At 41.5% G+C, this 14,042-nt stretch overlaps 1 protein-coding gene across 1 annotated transcript in view; it reads right to left on the bottom strand.

Annotated features, from left to right (window-relative positions):
- The window catches only part of GCLM (glutamate-cysteine ligase modifier subunit), a 120,102-nt gene that overhangs the window by 62,563 nt on the left and 43,497 nt on the right, over window positions 1-14,042 (bottom strand). Inside the window, exon 2 of the mRNA XM_069231422.1 lies at window positions 856-921. Coding sequence (XP_069087523.1) covers window positions 856-921 — 66 coding nt within the window. The remainder of the gene's footprint in view (window positions 1-855; window positions 922-14,042) is intronic.

Genomic DNA, 14,042 nt, shown 5'->3' with positions numbered 1-14,042 from the left:
GAATGGTGACAGGACACAATGTGTGTTGCTTACATCGAATGCGTTCCAACTGATCCTATTATGAGTCCCAACAACAGAATTCCCGAGATGCTAATATGAGCTATGGTATGGGGGCACAAAAGGTCGACTTTGAATTTTTTTTATTTAATGAGCCCGAAGCAAAGGAACACAAACTACAAGACACAAGGTGACCAGTCGAATATTTCCAAAAGTTAATTACTTAATGCAGGACATTTGTGCGTCCTACAGGTCACAAGTCCAAATCACAGAAGCATAACGTAACCCGCCACCTTTTTGGGTCAACCATAAACATTGGTGCCCCTAAGCTAGTAATAGTTACACTTGTAATGCAAATACTGTAACATAGCAGAAAATTAAGTAACACGTACGTGCACAATTTTTAGGAAACAATTTCATTGTTAAGAAACTGAAAGCAGGTTATTGTGCAAAGATGATCTCGGCATATTTTAATAGTCATGAAACATGTTACAGTCTAATATTATTCGTTACAGTGACCTTTGGCTGGTGGGAAATGTCATGCTAATAAAACGAAACTGAATGGAGGAAAAGATGCACAACCAAACCGAATAGAGGAATTCTAGGAATATGGGTTAAGGAAAGAAAAGTGGAATTAAGGGGGCATATGTTCATTACTAGAGTAAAAAAGTCAAAATGGCACACTGCATAAAGTTTAGTTAGCACTGCTTTCTAGAGGATTCTTAGTAAAGGTCATTCACATAATAGAACGATCTTCCTTCGTCTCTCCAGCCCTTTTCCTTCCACTGAAAATTGTTCATCTGCAAGAATAAGCTCCAGAAACCAGTCAAACAAAACGGTTCGCTAATTGCTCCTTACCTGAAGTAATTCTGGACTGATCTTTAAACTCCACTCATCTAAAGTTGTTCGAATGCAGTCCCACAACTGTAAAGAAGAAGTCATATTTTAGTTACAATCATTGTAGGTCAATAAATGGAGTATGTTGGTGAGAACCATTGAGAGCAATCATACAAGCCAGAGCAGACACAAACAAACGAATATGCGGCAAACAAGATTCTCTAGGTGTTAAAAATTATACAGGTTAAATCGGCAAATTGGAGGTTTCTGAAATTACTAAACTTTTAAGCAGGCGTGCAGTGAGTGTGAGTGTGAGTGTGAGTGCAAGACTAGAGTTTGTGCTCTCACTTTCCCAACATCTAAGAACACTTATTTAGACTATGAAGAGAATATGCTGTAAAAAGAAAAATAACACTAATATCAACAGGTAAGCGCACATTAAAAATGTTAACAGTATCAGTTTGTACTACAGACATACTAATGATAATCATACAAAATCAACAGAAATTGCCCTTATACTCCTTGATCTTTCTGCTGCTTATGACACTGTTGTACACAATCCTGCTTTAAAACCTTCAACAGTGAGCAGGCCTTTCCAGACTGTGCCACAGTGGGTCCGGTCCCTTCATTTCCCTCCATTCACAGCCTTAAAGTCTGCACTGGATCATTTGACTCATCCAAACATCCACGGTCTTGTCTATTTCAAGGATAATACATTTTATACCTTCCCTTTAACATACATCCACTTATTCCGGCAGCTCAGCTCCCCAAGCAACGCCAGAAGAACTTCCAAATGTATACTGGCAAAACTCATATCCACTTTTTGCCTGGACCACATGTATCAGTGAACGCTCGCTCTCTGTAAAATCCTCCCAGTCCTGAACACTGTCCAGTCTCAATCAGACTTGAACATTCATCGTGGGGAATCTCGAAGTAATATCTACTATGGATTCCCCCAAAAAATTCAATGCCGTATTCAAAAGACTCCGATCCAGAGAAGCAGACTTTGACTTAACCTCTATAACAGGGCCATGCCAAACCAGCCTAGAAATACTGCAATGGCTACCTGTTGCTTCCAGGATCAAACTCAAAATCTCCTAACACTGACTTTGAAGAAGCATACTAGGGTAATGACTGGTATATCTATAGAAACTGGCTCCACGGTATGCCTCAATTGAGCCCTTTGCTTGAGGTCTGCTTAGCCAATCAAAACAACTACATGGTGTTCAAGAAACCTTTTTAAAAAATAACTACAGAGATTTGCCTTTAACTGAAACCAGCACAAAAGGCAGATTGATAAATTTCAGGCACAATTAATCATCAATCTATCTGACTCCAGCGCCCTGCCTAGTACTGTACTCGTCCACAACTAGGTTAAGGGCTTTGTAGTAAATGAAAGGAGACCCACAGCACTTTATAAAAGCTCTTAACAAATAAACAGTGAAAAATAGAAAACTTTTTTTTCATGAGCTATTAAGAGGAAAGACATGAGAAAATCACAACACGTAAACAGTAAATATTTTAGATAAAGATGTGTAGAATATTTCTGAAGGTTTCCCAAACTGTTCTTTAACAACATGCTTATTCCTTTCCAAGCTATTCTGGGGCAAACAGCAAATTAAATCACGATCAGAACATTATCCATCGTTCATAAAAAATACTTCATGTATTGAAGGGTCTCATTTCCTACAGGCTAAAGTAGAAACACTGTTTCTGTAGCTGGTATTCACCCTTAGCTTAAACGGTCGTCATGACTTTCAAACAAGGCAGTGGTTGGCCCTTCCCAGTACAGGCAAGATGTCATAACTGGAAACATAACATCTACATTAACCACTCTACATTAAGTGCACCCATGGTATACAGGGTGCGATATAGGTGCACCTGTTAAAGGCTTCTGATGCCCAATACCTACCCATCATGACCAACACCTCCACTCCATTAATGAACATTTTCTAATAACTTCTAATTTCAAATATTTTCTGAAACTATCATTTTTTATCATACCATACATTCACATGCCTGGACTCCCTAAAATTAGGGAGGAACATTGATTGCATAATTGAACTACACATTAGAAAAGGACTAAATGCCACATTTGAGACGCTGATAGCACCAATTTCCATGTAGAGCAAAGAGGGAGCAATGCAATGAGTCACAGACAGAGGCCAAAGTACCGTGATACGCCCATGTGTGTAATTGAAAATGTTGAGTGTCCGTCACATACCCCGTAAAGTAAGATTGGTTAGGTGGCTGAGTCCTGGGATCCTTGTGTCAGAAGGTAAGCCCTTAGAGGCTGCCAGATGTGTTTTTGTCTAGAGGCGAGTGGCTGTAGAGTTGTATACAGCTCACTAGTGGTATTGCAGTACATTAGGCTTTTTATCCATGCCATTGTCTTAGGTGGGTGCCTACTCCTCCAGTATATGACTATCTAGCGTTTGCCCACTAGTATTGCTATGGCTAGAAAACACTGCACTGCTTAAGGTATGTCTAGCACATAATCCAGCAGAGGTTATAAAAGGAGAGGGCTGAAGTGTAATGTGCATGGTCAGGGCAAGGCAGTCGAATACTGCCTTCCAAAATGGTGGAATACTACTGCATGTCCAAGACATATGGGCAAAGTCTGCTGCAGGTGCGCTGCACTTTGGGCAGTCAGAGGACTGAGTGGGGTCTATTGGTGGTAGGGCTACAGGTGTGATGTATGCTCTGTGCAGGAATTTATAGTGCATGAGCTTATGCCAATGGTTAAAGGAAATAAGACATGTCTGTGCACAGCAAGCATATTAAATCTTATTGGTTAAAGGATGCCCCAAGTCTGCTTCCCACCTGTCCCCGAGTTTAGCGACTCGCAGTGGTAAAAAAAAAATCTAAGCAAGTATGATATAATTTGGAGATTAATCTGCTTCCATCGCTATGAGTAATCACTAGAGTCAGTGGTGTAAAACCGTCAGGAGTGATAGGATAAGATGTGTACTGGGCTCGCAGTGCATTCTGAAGCCGTCCAAGCACAATGTGGTCCATGTGTGTGGCGTCTCGACATCTGTTGTCTTCCATACAGCAGAAGAAATGTTCGTCTGGAAAGTGATCACCAAAAGGTATACAGAGCATGTTTTGTTAGTGTGTTGGACCAGCTTCTCTCTGGGTAATGGGAAACTAGGAATTGTTCGCCAGCGGAATTGCAGGAGAGTATAGCATCCCACCCATCCAGCATCCTGACAAGCTTCTTCCAAACCCAGTTAGTGGTGGATGGAGTCTGTATGTCAGTTGGGTCCACAGGATAGCCCGCTGGTAACAGGGCCTGCAGTGGTGTTGGGGCTGTCAGGTCTTTTTCAGATCTGGAGTACAGTAGATGAGCATCAGAGTGGTTGTAATTTCAAATACAATTGATAGACATCGAAATCTTTCTACCATATGATTTAAGCCGAAAAGGGAACAGGAAATTGTAAGTCTAGAAAAAAAAATCTTTCGGAAATACTAGTGTGCCGTTGTGCTAAAGACTGATACAATGACAGGAATACCCTGCTGACAGAAGGTTCTCCATCAAGATGCTGTGAAGCTTCCCACAAGTCTCAGATGAAAGTTCCATAGGACAAAACCTGTACTACAGACCCAACCATTTTGGACTTCATAGCCAGGGGTTGCAACACAAGCTCTGAACAAGGGCCACCTGGAAGTGAAGATGCACCTCTCACACAACTGAGTATTTGACAGCCACTTGCCATCTGAGGAGCATTCTGATGAGGTGCTGGACAGCCTCAACACACACTGCTTGATGACACTTAACAGTGGTGCAACCCATATTGAAAGACCTCTTAGCCAACATGTCTGTGCCTAGCTGCCAACTTCAGCAACCCACAAAATACATGGAAAAAATAAAGTTAAGTGATTCTATGGTGAATCTCCCTCGAAAACTGAAATATGGACATCACACTAACACAAAGAACCATCCAATGCTGAAACACTAGACCAAACCTTAAGACGAGACTAGAATTGAAAAAGGCATGCACATATTATATTTGATCATCACTGAAGTTTCCACCACTATATACCGAAATGCAACTATCACACCTTTGTCCAATCAACTAAAGGGAAAAATGTGAGTGCTTCCGAACAGCCCAGCATTCCAGATTTAATGAAAATCAAAGTCACAGGAGCATGAAGGAAATGCTACACTGGTTTCAAGAAATCTAAAGCGAATTGGAACCTAGCTAATGTAGATGCTTATGTTCCAGGAGCTAGAAGGCAGGAAGGAATTGACAGAAAATAAGGAAGACCGTGAAAACTGTTCCGTAAGAAGGATATCTGTTTTTATGGATCCGAATGGAACCAAGGCCTAAACAGATGTAAAATGGCGACGCAACAACATATATTTTAAGATGATTGTTTCCCAGATTCTGTGAATACGTTGATCCAAATGAACATATAAATTCTCAAATACATTTGTCCATAAAGGATCACTCTATCACAGATGCATGAAAGATAACCTAGCATCAACCATCATAAAAAAAAAAAAAACACAGACCTCTTAATAGGAGACCAATACAATCTAGCAGATATTTTTGTTGGATGTATCATAATGCACAGTCCACTGGGATTTGTGATAAAAAGCTGCACATTTCTGACCATGTCCCATTAGTAATAATGCCCAGATACTGGTTCTATTTCAGCCGTTATGTATCAAAGCAGTCAATACATCCAGGAAAGACTTTTAAAAACCTTGTAGTTTTGAAACAGGTTTCAAAATAATATAGTACTACATGCGGGTTAGGAAAGTTCACCAGTAAGACAGCAGCAGCATGAGTTCTACAAATTCCTCCAATTCAGTAGCCGTCACTTTGTACTCGAATTTCATGTAGTCAAAAGCCACCGAGCTATCTATCCAAACATTCTACGTTTTTAAAATAACCACTAGAAGCTCACCGCTTCTGATATCTTATCCATTCTTTAACTGGGTTATTCCATATGGATGTTGAGTTGTGCAAATAAAAATTTCCTAGCATTATGTTCAGCGTATCTTTTCATATCTTGACTGTATGTGTCATCAGTGTGGGTTATATTGTGTTAAGAAAAACATATGTGTATGCTTCATTAAACCAGAAGATCTGAAGAGAAAGACTTGCATTTGAAGAACTCCACTGTACACCATATTGTGTTATTATATCCATTCCTGGTTGAGTCACATAGCGCGCTGTAAACCCCTCTTGTAATTGGTGAGATTTAAAAGACAAAAACCTCATAATTTGGGATCTCTAAATATAACATGTACAAGCATTTTTGCCTTTCAACCTCCAGCATACCCCTGAAAACATATGCTGGAACCACTATTAATAATTTTAAAGCATCATTATTGCTTTATGTCAAAGGGCAAGGCATAAATATACACAATATCGTCAGAGGAGTACTCATTTTTGTTACTAAAACCTTCCCCATATTGCTACACTAAAATGGTTCGATTTCACAGTATATTTCCAAACACTTCCAACAACAGGCATTAGCTGGACAGGTAGTAAATTCTGCATAAAAGCCCGTACAGCAACTTCTGGGAAGATGTCTGTTTCCTTTCAGTTATTTTTCATCTGAAGACTTTTCTAAACTAGGACAAGAGATTAAACAAAGAATGGTTTTAAGTTTCTGGGGTGGATACAAAGAATAAAACATCACCTGCATAAGAAAAAGATGTCACATCCAATTATAACCTTTTATAGCTCTTGCTGTACCACTGCTCACATAGGTTCATTAGCCATATCAAAATAACAAGCATTGGCAAAGCCAATAGGTCGCGCCTGTGGGAGACGTACTGGTTTAGTCCATGTCAATGTGTGTTAGCCATGTTGCATAGCTGTTGTTCAGCATGGCTGCATCATAGCGTTTTGTTTAGTCTGGCAGAAGGGGTGGGACAAGCAACACAATACAGGTGGGTTTGAAAGCGATGGGGTAAGTAACACAATGCAGGAGAGTTTGGGAAAGAAAGGGATAGCAACGTTGACTGGGCAACAGCAACAACATGGGGCGTGGTCGTGAAGGGAAGAAAGGCCTGCAAACACATGCCCTCTGTCGGAGTGCTGCAAGTAAAAAGAAAAAAGTAGCTCCTGAAACAAGAGTATTGAAAAAACTGTGAGCGAAAGCGAAGCAAATACCACCATATTGGGATCAATAAATGATACAACCAAAAGGTACCTAGCTAAGGTTTTATGTCATCAGTTCCAAAACGTTGCAAACACAAGTGGTATGCCACACCAAGAACATAAACGGATAACCTATTCATAGGGACTGTCCATCTTCCCATGTGAACAGCACATTTGAAGGTTATAATGGATCACGTCAAAATTATTTGAAAAGAGCAATATTGTTTGCTACCATACCAACAACATGTTACATAAAATGGATGTAAAGCCAGCTTTAAGGTAAACAAAAAGCCAACAGTGGAGAGTAAAAATGTTGAAGTGCAAGCTTTATTTTAACAATACAATGTATCAAATTATATTCTATTTAACTATGCTTACATTAAAGAGCCCTTCCTAAAAATGGCAGTTGAATGAATGTAGTGGTAAGTGAAATATCTATTCCAGAAATATTTTTTGAGCCCTTGAAGCGCTGATGAAGCTGATTAAAGTTAAAACTGTAAAGACGCCGCATTGCGTGCTGCTAGGAAGTAAATGCACAATTGTTTTGTTTTATTGTAATTGTATTTATAAAGCGCTTATTACCCCCTGACGAGGCACTGAAGCACTTTATGCTATAATAGTGGTAAAGGCAAGCACATCTGTGACAGGGTAGGCTGTGTTCCGAGAAAGGATGAGTGCAGGGATCGGAAGTAGGAAAATGTAACTGTAGGAAAAAAAAGTAGAGGTGACAATCAGAAGTTTTAAGTCATGGTTGGTTTCCATGCAGGGTTTTAGGAAGATAGAAGAGTATTATTAATATTTTACATAGCATGGGATCTGAGGGTCTGTAGAAAGAAACAACATTATAGGCATGTGATATAGTGCTCTACACAAAACTTTTGACAGGCATTAGATTAAGATGAACAGCATATGCACTACTCAAATATCAATAGACAGCCACTTCAGCAAGAACAGCTGCTCAGCTCATGGGTTGGATGTGTAGTCATGACTGGATGTGTATACTGAGAATATTTATGCACCACATGAAAGAAGCAGTAACCCCATGATTGTAACAACGTGTGAAAATATAAGGGTAAAAAAAGGAAACATTGAAACTCTGCTCATGCTGAAGCTGTTTTTTTTTTTTTATGTTCGCCCTTACAGTATTAAAAGGACCCTTTTGGATGCCCATGGTTTAGCATGGCATAAGATGAGGGGTGAGAATAGACTTCCCAGACAACAGACATGTATTAGCAGAGGCCCTCACCCGAAGGGGGGTTAGGGGGTCGGCGCAGTTTACGGCACCAAGGCCCGACAACAGCTTGCCCTGGAGTCAAGGGACAATGGGGGACAGAAGTGGCACCCCGCCACTGCTTCGTGCTGGGACGCCGCTGATGGACTACAGACAGCCTACAAGCTTAATGTGTGGCTCTGAGAGAAACCAAGCTTAGAGCTTGCACCCGCTCCCCCCCCCAAACAAAGTGTGAGTTGGGAACAAATAGACCATTTATTTAGTCAATAAATGAAATGTGCCCACCAACTTGCTACCGTTTGTTTTCTGACAGGTGAACGGAGAAGGACAGTGTGGATGGTAGGGCATTCGTTCGTGTGAAGAACACAAAGTTGGTGGACCAAAGGGGGAGGCGCTCAAAAGCTCAGGCCAGTTAACACTGCGTTAGGATGGGCAGAAATCCCAGGAATGCGCTGGAACCACCTGGAGTATGTACTGAGCAGTCTGCTTTGGCAGAACCCGGGGGAGGCGGATTTGGTGGTTGTACACCTGGGGGGAGGGGAACAATTTGGTGCAAATGGGCAGGAGGGAGCTATTGGAGAGAATTTGACGTGGACTGATTGGAGCAGCAAGGCTATTGGGTAGTGCAAGCGTGCTGCGGTCTGAAATAGTGCCCAGGCAAACATGGAGCGGGGCCTGGCGACTGGCGACATTGAAAGATACAGAAAGAAGCTCAATGTGGCGGTGGCTAAGTTTTGTAGGGCAAATGGTTTTGAAAGCATCAGGCATGGCCTGATCAATTTAAAGCACCCGTAGTATTTCACACAGAATGGGGTGCACCTATCAGACGCAGGACTGGAGGTATTCTGGTCCAATCTCTGGGAAGGCATGGTGTTGGCCAGTTGTCAGTAGAACAGTTGCAGTCTGAGCAGGGGGAGCTGCCCGAGGACGTAAGCCCACATGCAGCATGGTGGAAAAGAGGCAGCTAAAGGAGCTTAAGTTTTGAAAGGACCAAGGGGGAGGCAGACCGGGTACTTATCCTGGGATGCCTCACGGCAGAGTAAGTTGGTCAGAGGGGAAGGGGCACACAACACGGCACTCGCAGCCCAGCCCACTGGTCATTGGAGCACACCCGATAATCCAAGGTAGCAAAATATGGTGGAACGCTTCTACCACCTGGAAAAATGGCGAAGCCTCCGCTCAAGGACCCCAGTTACCAGCAATACATGCTCAACTGATACAGGCGCTAATTTTGGCTATTAACTATCATAAATGTACCAGGTCATTTCATAATTTAATGATCCAGTGAAATTATTTGTGATCATGTGTCATAAGCGGCAAATTGATTTATGACTTGGTGAACTGCTTGACTGATTTATGACTTGATTTATCAGGTATGCGGTATGCCTCGATTTCGGCAATAAAATAGTTGGTTGAGTTAAAGAGGTGAAATAAAGCTGCAGCCATGAACTTCCAACTGCATCAAGTTTAAGCTGTGCATTTATGAGCGGGAGTGGCCGCATGCAAAGTTTATGTCTGTATTCCTAGGGACGGGAGGTGGTGATCCAGACCAGGAAAAGGGAAGACGGAATTACCTCTAGAAATTTCTTGTAGTTTAGTTCTTCCTCAACACTGTCCTTTGACAGATGGTAGGGCTGACAGTGAGACTAGAGTTACTGCTGTTCAAGCTTAAAAACGTTATTGGCCAGACTCGTTATTTGTCTCACTCTAATTGCTATGTCATGACGTGCTCACGCTTGGAGTCAGCCCCATCACTGACTGCTGCGAGAAGCATGCTCTACACAAAAGTTGTGTCTGGGAGAGGTGCACCTAAGAACGACTATTGATCTTTACAGTGCCTAAACAAGCACACAAAATTGACAATAGTCAGAGGATGATGAATTAACAAACCATACACTAAAACAAACTGATTAGCAGACTGTATTTCAAATATGAAAACGGAACATTAATGTAGGCAGCCTCACGTGCATGCTACCTCCACAAAGCTCTACTTATATTATTCGACGTGGAAAGCAGACACACTAGTGACCCCTGCTTTGTAATGTGTGGTGCCAGTGATTCACCCACACTGGAAGCTTTATTCAGATGGCCCTCTTGCCCCCAAAATGCCACCTACTTTTCCCAGGCCCCCTAAAGATCAGCAGCGCAGGTATCTCTGGAGCAAGTCTAAAAAATGCATCGCCTTCTAGTCAGTTAGAGCTCAATTTAACAAGCGCCGAGGATCACATGTTGCTGTAGTCTGCCAGAAGTTTCTGCAATTCACACAGCGCATGTACAGTAAAATAACACTTTTGCAGCATTCTGTCACCATATACAGCCATGCACGGCTGTATATTAGCGCACTGCCTGTCTCAAAAATATAAAAACAAAAACCTTGGTAACAAAAATATAAAGACAAAAAAAACAGTCATTTTGGCCATGTTCTTCTTGCACTCAAAACGTCAAAACAGCACTGACGCTTTCTTTAGGATGGAAGAAAGATCCTTATCTCTAAAAGAATTGTTCATATATTCTTTAACAGGAGAGCCATAGGAAGTTAGTGCAGGTATCTTTAAGCAGTTTAAATGTTGAACAATAGGGTACACAACCTTAATTCCAAACCATTGACTGCACAGCTCCACAGACCAAATGAGACTTGGGTCTGTTTTGGAAACAACCAAATGCGCTGCGATGCTGTACTACAGTCCAATTGTGTGCTACGTGAAGGCTAATCAAGGAAGCAAGAGTATGAGGCGCTATTTGCACAAGATTATCTAAAATCACTATTTTTTAAGGTTTGCATAGTTTGTGGCATATGTGCCTCTTACAGGACTTTATCTGTAACAAGGAGTGCAATGTTCAAATGTATATGCTCACTCTTAGGTGCACATTTTCAATTGCATAACACTCCAGAGTAGAAAGAAATTGTGCATGCTTTCACTAAAAAGCGTGCCCCACTCCTGATTTGAAAACAGACGCAACCTATGTATGGACACCTGCAATTTCATTTGCAGAGTACAATTAATGTAGTCACAATGGAGAAGGAGCGTTGCGTTGCACCCCCTCCCGCACCCCCAAAGCCAGGAGCTGAAAAATAAAACAATGTTATTTTTTGTTACTTTTGTTTCAATTCTTTATTAATTTTGAAAACATATATAAACATAAATTACATATTAACTAAATAGAATACACAGAAAATAGTTGAAAACAAAAGTGCACACAAAGAATTTTCATAATCTTTCCGTATTAAATAGGAAAAAAAGAAAACTACACAATAATTATTTATATATATATATATATATATATATATATATATATATATATATAGAGAGAGAGAGAGAGAGAGAGAGAGAGAGAGAGAGAGAGAGAGAGAGACCTATTCGTATATACATTTTCCAATTGGTAAAAGAAAATGGAAAAAAGGAAAAGGATATCCTATTAAATTGTATAAAATTAAGTATCAATTTGTTTATTATTGTATAAGAATGAAAGGTTCCAGAAAAACACCATAAAGCATAAACATGAGATTCACATAAAGAAATCACTACTATTCTAAGAAAGAGCCCCAAATAGCATCAAATTGTGTTAAGTTATCATTTAGTTTATATATCACTTTTTCAAACTGTCATTCAAACATATCTTTCAACCAAGATTGAAACGTTGGTCAAACATTAGATTTCCAAAAACGTAATATGTTATCTTTAGCCATACTAATTGCTGGGATGTAATACTGCCTTCTTATACACCGTGCTTCACTACGGCAGCATTGATCAGAACAGACAGCATCCAAAAGCAGCATGTGAAGTTTCCCATGTTGCGCGATGCGGTGAGGTATGGAGTACACACATTTTAATTTCTTAAGCACATAAGATTTCGTACTTCACCATCCGGAGTTTGGAACAAGGCTCATGCCGCCATTTTAAGTTTCATTGGTCGTCCTGTCTTTGAGCAATAAGCTCGTCTGTAAAACAACTTGACTTCAAATGATGAATCCTAGGTTATCCTCTTTTCTTCCGATAAGATAGTCACCTTTTATTTGTTACATGGAGATTGGGGAAAATGTATTTTGGTATGTTTTCCCGTCTCCGTTCGTTCCGGCTCTAGAAAGGAGCCTCCATCTTCCACGGCGCTTCGCCCTCCTAAAAAATAATATGTTATTTTATTTTTCAGCTCATGGCTCAGCCAGCAGTATGTGAAGGGAGGGTCTAGAATGGGCCACGGGAGAGGAGAGAGAGAGGGGAGGAGGAACTGGAGTCTGTGCACTTTTAAGTGCACATGTGTGTTTAGCTGGCCGTCTCAGCCTGGCCAAACACACACGTGCACTTGGGTTTCTCCAACCTGAAACTGCACAGGCAACACTGCACTGTCTGAGAGGCAGAACAAGCCCCTCAGACCAGTCTTGGTGCTGCTCTCATGGTAGGTTTAGCATGAAAGCAGTGCCAGTCATGCTGGGAAGCCTGTGCTGAAGAAGAGCAAAGGAGTGAGAAGGAGGCAACGGGAACAGTTTTTTTTTTTTAATCCCCACCCAAACCCCCCCACACCTGGCCCTGTCCCTTCCCCCCACCCCTCCCCTTGAGATTTGCGGAGGCCGGTGCTGGTGTAAAGGCTAAAATATATAAACAAACAGGGGAAAGGCTCAGTGGGTATGAAAGTGGACTCGAGAAGAACGCAGATGTCTGTCAGTACAAGGTGTAAATGGTTCCAGGCAGACCTGCTGACTTAGGGGGCGTGATGGGTTTGGACTGGCTCATGTAAGTCTTGTGTAGGGGCTGGCCCTGCAGCTGCTCCACTGAGGCGCAGAGTCTACAGTGAGAATGTGTTTTAAATACAGGTGGCCTAGACAGGATAGTTAAAAAGACAGACATTTGAAGAAGAGAACAGAACAAGGTATGACCAGTTAGACCAGGGGACATTTAGATTCAATCATGAGCAGTATTCATACGCATTCTGATCGCTCGGGATGGCACACCATTCCAAGATGTGGAGAAGGAGTAGTTTGCATGTAGGCTTCTTGTGCATTTGTGCTCACACCGGAAAGACGCTGCTCTTGCGGCTCAGGAACAGTGTGGGAGCCAACAGGCGAATTGTGGGGAGCACATTTTATCCACAGGGACCGTGGCAGTGCTTCTATATCCAGACTTTCTCTGTTGTCTGCTTTGGATTAAACATAACTCTCCACAGAGCAGGGTGAAATGTTTCCTTATCACACAGACTTTGGGCCATATTTAGAACTTAGCAGATAGGACATCTGTCACATTTGTGACAGAGTATTCTGTCAGTTGTATTATGATCCCCATAGGACATGATGGGATCATAATATGGCAGACAGGATATCTGTCACATCTGTGATGGAGTATTCCGCTTTGCCAAGTTCTAAATCAGGCCCTTTGTCTCTGTGCCCATGGGTGAAAAGGTTGCTACAGCGCCCGCCTTGTATTGGAGAAGTGCTTGGAGCAAGAGTGAAAGAGTTAGGCTTTGATAAGGCATATGTAGTACTGGGGCAGTTTCTCTTTTTGAAAAAAAGATGCAGATTACCTCTTTAAGGACTGGCTAAAGGAGTCACGTGGAGCAAGCGCAAGCCAAGCAGACTTGTGCTCTTTTCTTGTTTGAATGAGTGGGGTGAGGCGTTCTTATAAAGTCATCATTGGTTTATTTTTCAGTTTCACCAAGCACTTGACATGTTTCACACCACCCTTGCAGCAAAATAAATTAAATCTGTACTTCTATTAAACTTATTTTTTTACATGTAAACAATATAGTACATGCAGGCTTTAAAGCCTGAATAAACAAGTACTGCAAAACAGACACAAATTCCTGCAGCTCTGACTCGGGGCTCGACTTGTTATCACTGCGAGCTACGGGCAGCTGCAAATTAA

This window comes from Pleurodeles waltl, chromosome 4_2 (genome assembly GCF_031143425.1).
Source record: "Pleurodeles waltl isolate 20211129_DDA chromosome 4_2, aPleWal1.hap1.20221129, whole genome shotgun sequence".
In the NCBI taxonomy this organism is placed as follows: domain Eukaryota; kingdom Metazoa; phylum Chordata; class Amphibia; order Caudata; family Salamandridae; genus Pleurodeles; species Pleurodeles waltl.
The sequence above is the reverse complement of the archived record's forward strand: the minus strand, read 5'-3'. Positions and strand labels throughout refer to the sequence as shown.